At 41.5% G+C, this 6,000-nt stretch overlaps 1 protein-coding gene across 1 annotated transcript in view; it reads right to left on the bottom strand.

Moving 5' to 3' along the window:
- The window catches only part of MACO1 (macoilin 1), an 86,884-nt gene that overhangs the window by 10,558 nt on the left and 70,326 nt on the right, over nt 1–6,000 (bottom strand). Inside the window, exon 10 of the mRNA XM_007935744.2 lies at nt 1,881–2,055. Within this exon, the coding sequence (XP_007933935.1) occupies nt 1,881–2,055 (175 nt within the window). The remainder of the gene's footprint in view (nt 1–1,880; nt 2,056–6,000) is intronic.

Raw genomic sequence — 6,000 nt, 5'->3', positions numbered from 1 at the left:
TTTTGGATGTTGATCTTATATCCTGCCACGATGCTAAATCTCTCAATTAGTTCCAGTAGATTTTTGACTGAGTCTCTTGGGTTTTCTAGGTACAGGATCATATCATCAGCAAACAGGGACAGTTTGACTTCTTCCTTACCAATCTGGATGCCTTTGATTTCCTTTTCTTGCCTTATGGCCCTGGCTAGGACTTCCAACACAATACTGAGATTTTACCTGCCTCCTTTACTCTCAGTCATAAATGAAAGTGGAGTTTTCCAGCAACTATGTGACATGTGATATTACAAAAGATTGAGTATAGAAGCAGAGATGAGAATTGAACTGTCTTCGATTAAGCCAGACTATAAAGAGATCTGCTAAATGTAAAACAATGCCCAGTATTTTGAGTTTCAATTTCTAATAGGTAAATATTGGTAGATATTAAAACACCTCTTCAGGGTCCTCAATAATTTTAGAAGTGTAAAGGGGATCCTAAAATCAAGAAGCATGCCCACCACTACCCTTGTGAATCCCCTACTAAACTGCGTCTTGGTCATCTTTGCCTCCCTACCGCTAATACAATGCTTCTCCCAGAGTAACTGTGAATGCCCGTTAAGTGCTTGCTAAATTGAAAGATTCTCTGACTTTCTCCATATCAACTGTTTGAAAATTTTCTTCAGTAATCTATTGGTGGCTAGTCAATGGGGCTAATAATCATTTTTTTTAACAAATTCCAAATTTTTTTCCATCAGTTCTTGTCACACCTCTGTTCAGAATCTTTCCAAATCTCATCACATCTCTCAAAGTAAAGTCCAAAGTTCTTTTCCATGGGCTACCAGGCCCTAGAGAATCTAGCTCCTGCCACTCTGACTCCTGACCACACGCAGGCTGCAGCCCCACAGGCCACCACACACATCCTCCCAGCCACTATGTGTACTCCTACGTACACTCCCCACTGGCCACGACATGAGCTCCTGCTAGCCACCGTGTGTTCTCTCTGGCCACCATGCCCATTCCTGCTTCACTTGCGCTTCCTCTGCCTGAAGGGCTTTTCCCCAGATATTTACATAGCTTAATCATTCTTTTCGTTTGGATTTCTGTTCCAATGCCACCTATTCAAGGGATTTTAGCCTCTCCCAGCAGCAGCCCTATGCACACACGCACACACACATGTCTCATCACTGCTTTCTTTTCTTCTCTGCACCTATTGCCATCTGGCATATTATATACTGACTTGTTCATTGTCTGTTCCCATTAGGGCTGTCCCCTCAGGGGCTCTCACAGCGCTAATAAATGCCTGCTGAGTGATGCCTACTCTCCAGCCTTTTCTGCCATCACTCCTTCATTCTCACTTTGTCCCAGCCAAGCAGAGGGAGCTACAGTTCTGAACACAGCAGGCCCCACCTCGCCTTCCTGCCCTTATTCAGGATGCTTCTTCCATTTAGATACTTCTCTACCCCTAAGTCCCTGCCCTGCTTCACGCTGCTTCTTCATCAGACTAACTCCTTCTCATCATTCAAGACCCAGCTCAGACATCCATTCCCCTGGGAAACAGGCCTCTCTAACTCCCCAGACTGAGGTCTTGTCACCACCTGCATGTCCTCACAGCCCCTGTACATAGTGACATGACAGCATCTTTTGATGACTGCATTCCTCAGCAACACTGCTAAGCCCCTTGAGCTCAGAAACTCACTCTCTTCTCTGTATCCCCTGGACATGACATAGTCTCCTCTCAAAGTATGTTTGCAGAATGAATTAAATGTGATGATTCTTAGATTTCAAAGTCGGGCACTTACCAAACCACTCAAAGAGAAAACGGAAATGCCCTTTGCTTTAGAGCTCTAAGGGGAGGTTTGCTCTCTGCCTCCCTGTCCGTTCTCAGACACACTATCTTCTCTTACCTTGGGCAATCTCAAGCTGTCGCTTTGCGTCCCCGAGTGCGGAGAATAGGTCCAGTTTGATTCTGGTCTCTGCACTTAGGCTGTTCTCCAGGTGCTGCGTTTTATCTTGCATGGCTGAGAGGGCTGACATTAACACCTCAGTGTCCTTCTCATTTTCCTTATACTTCCGAAGTTCCTATCAATAGCATCAAAACACAATGTGATGAGATAACCTTGGCATTGATGCCTACACATTAGCTTGATATCACGCATTAAATCCTGCTATCACTGACTTCTACCACTCATCTGTCAGCATGGCCTACTGTGGTGGCTGGCACGCTGCTGTGATGCTGGAAGCTGTGCCACTGGCACCATAATCACCAGCGGGATCACCAATGGTGGACAGGCTTCACTGGAGCCTCCAGACTAAGACTAGGAAGAAAGGGCTATCCATTTTTGAAAAACTGGCCAGTGGAAACCTTATGAGTATCAGTGAAACACCTGATATATTACTGGAAAGCTTTACGAATAGCAATGAAACACTGTCTGATATAGAGCCAGAAGATGAGCCCCTCAAGTTTGAAGTCACTCAAAATACAACTAGGGAAGAACTGCCTCCTCAAAGTGTAGTCAACCTCAGTGATGTGGATGGAGTAAATCTTTCAGAACCTTCATTTGCTGATGTGGTGTAACTCAAAATGAGAAGAAACAGCTGCAAACATTCATTAATAACTGGAACATGGAATGCAGAATGTACAAAGTATGAATCCAAGAAAACTGAAGTTATAAAAAATGAAATGGAACGCATAAAGTTTGAAATCCTAGGCATTAAGTGAGCTGAAATGGACTAGTGTTGGCCATTTTGAATCAGATAATTATATGATCTACTATGCTGGTAATGACAAACTGAAGAGGTATGGTGTGGCATTCATCATCAAAAAGAACATTTCAAGATCTGTCCTGAAGTTCTATGCAGTCAGTGATAGGATAATATCCTTACATCTAAAAGGAAGACCAGTTAATAGTACTAATATTCAAATATATGCACCAAACACTAAAGGCAAAGATGAAGAAATTGAGGAAGCTCTGGTGGCGTAGTGCCTAAGGCATTTCACTGCTAACCAGAAGGCTGGCAGTTCAAACCCACCAGCTGGCTCCTTGGAAGGAAGGTTGGGCAATCTACTTTCATAGTGCTAGCACCTCAGAAACCCAAGGAGGGGTCACTATAAAGCCAAAGATGAAGATTGAAGAGTTTAGAAACTTATGCAGTCTGAAACTGACCAAACATGAAATCAAGATTCATTGATAATTACTGGTGACTGGAATGTGAAAGCTGAAAACAAAAAAGAAGCATTGGTAGTTGGAAAATATGGCCTCAGTGAAAGAAATGATGCTGAAGACCACATGATAGAATTTTGCAAAATCAACTACATGTTCAATGCAAATACCTTTTTCCAACAACATAAATAGCAACTATGCATGTAGACCTCGCCAGATGGAATATACACAGGAATCAAACTGATTACATCTATGGGAAGAGGTGACGGCAAAGCTCAATATCATCAGTTAGAACAAGGCCAGGGGCTGACTGTGGAACAGACCATCAACTGCTCACTTGCAAGCTCAAGTTGAAACTGAAGAAAATTAAAACAAGTCCAGTACAGCAAAAAAAAAAAAAAAAAACAACCTTTATTATATCCTACCTGAATTTAGAGACTATTATCAATAGATTTGCCACACTGAACACCAGTGACCTAAGACTATATGAGTTGTAGGATGACATCAAGAACATTATACATGAAGAAAGCAAAAGGTCATGAAAAAGACAGAAAAGACAAGACCAAAATGGATGTCAGAAGAGACTTTGAAACTTGCTCTTGAACATAGAGTAGCTAAAGAGAATGGAAGAAATGCTGAAATAAAAAAGCTGAACAGAAGATTTCAAAAGGTAGCTTAGAACACAAAGTAGAGTATTGCAATGAAATATGCAAAGACCTGACATTAGAAAAACAGAAGGGAAGAACACACTCGGCATTTCTTAAGCTGAAAGAACTGGAGAAAAATTCAACCCTCAAGTTACAATTTTGAAGCATTCAAAATTCTGAGGCAGAATATTGAATGATGCAGGAAGCATCAAAGGAAGATGAATAGAATGCACAGAGTCACTGTACCAAAAAGAATTGGCTGATATTCAGCCATTCCAGGAGGTAGCATATGATCAAGAACCAATGGTAATGAAAGAGGAAATTCAAGCTGTGCTGAAAGATTTGGTGAAAAACAAGGTTCTAGGAACTGACAGAATATCTACTGAGATGTTTTAACAAACAGATGTAGTGCTGGAGATGCTCACTCGTTTATGCCAAGAAATTTGGAAGACAAGTTACTTGACCAACTGAATGGAAGAGATCTATATTTGTGCCCATTCCAAAGAAAGGTGATCCAACAGAATGCAGACATTACTGAACCATATTATTAATATTACATGCAAGTAATTTTTTTTTTAATTGTGATTTGGGTGAAAGTTTACAGAGCAAATTCACTTTTCATACAGCAGTTCACATACACTTTGTCTCATGACACTGACTACAATTTACTACATGCAACAGTTCCCCTCCCACTTCCTCTCCATACTTATCTCTTCCTTGTGTCCTTCCCTCCATGCACTCCTGTCCCCTGAGCTGTCTCCCTGTGCATACACAGTCCTTCTATTCTCCCATGACTGTTCTCTCCAAGGAGTGTATCTACCTAATGTAAATGTTCACTTCATACGTCTGTCTTCTGTTGGGCTGGAAGCCACAGGAGTGGGTTCAATTCCAGACCTGAAGGGCAGCTAGGGGGCACAGTCTCAGGGGTTCCATCAGGCTCTATCAGACCAGCAAACCTGATCCCTTTTTATTTTAAAATGATTTTGAGTTTTGTTACAAATTATTCTCCCACTCTATCCAGGATCTCTTACACAGATCCTCCTCCGAGTGGTTGACAGTGGTAGACAGGGGCCATCTAGTTCTTCTGGTCTCATAATCGTATACGCTGAGGATTGCATGGTGTACCAGTTACTTGGACTAATTGTTTCCATGAATCTCTAGTTTTCTTCATTCCTCTTTGCTCTGGATAAGGAGAGACCCATTGTTGCATCTAGATGGCCACTTGCAAGCTTTTAAGATCCCAGTCACTACTCACCAAAGTAGGATGAGAAACAATGTTTTGTGTAGTATGTTATGCCAATTAAGCTTGATGTCCCTGCGACTATGGTCCCAAGCCCACAGGTCCAACTACTCGTTCCTTCTGGGTAGCTGACTGTGGCCAAGAAGTGACTACAACTTTGTCCCTTGTCACTCTACTATATACTTGGAAATTCTTATAGAACATACCAATACACCTGTAGAGACATTATCTGCCAACCCTATACATGGTCTTGGGCACACTCCCCCCTGCACAGACATACCTAATAGTTCAGCCTGTCTACCCATCTGTCCACCTGTATATCCATGTTTACATGCAAGTAAATTTTTCCTGAAGATAATTAAAAAATGGATGCAGCACTACATCCACAGGGAACTGCCAGACATTCAAGCCAGATTCAGAAGAGGGCATGGAACGAGGGGTAACATTGCTGATGTCAGACGCATCTTGGCTGAAAGCAAGGAATACCAGGAAAGATGTTTACCTGTGTTTTATTGTCTTTGCAAAGGCATTCAACTATGTGGATCATGACAAATTATGGATAACATTGTAAAGAACAGGAATTCCAGAACACTTAATTATGCTCATGAGGAAATGGTACATAGACCAAGAGGTAGTCGTTTGACCAGAATAAGGGTATCCTGCATGGTTTAAAATCAAGAAAGGTGTGCCATCAAGGCTTTGACCTTTCATTATACTTATTCCTAAATGCTCAGCAAATAATCCGAGAAACTGGACTGTATGAGGAAAGATGCAGCATCAGGAATGGAGAAAGACTCATTAACAATCTGCTATACACAGATAACAAATCTTTCTGTGCCGAACATGAAGATGACTTGAAACACTTACTGATGAAGATCAAAGACTAATCAGTATGGATTACACCTCAGCATTAAAATAAATAAATAAATAAATAAAACCCTTACAACTAGATCAACAAGCAACATCACAATAAAAG

This window comes from Orycteropus afer, unplaced genomic scaffold (assembly GCF_000298275.1).
Source record: "Orycteropus afer afer isolate SDZICR_OR568_19922 unplaced genomic scaffold, OryAfe1.0 scaffold00031, whole genome shotgun sequence".
Taxonomy (NCBI): domain Eukaryota; kingdom Metazoa; phylum Chordata; class Mammalia; order Tubulidentata; family Orycteropodidae; genus Orycteropus; species Orycteropus afer.
This window is presented reverse-complemented; position numbering and strand designations above follow the sequence as displayed.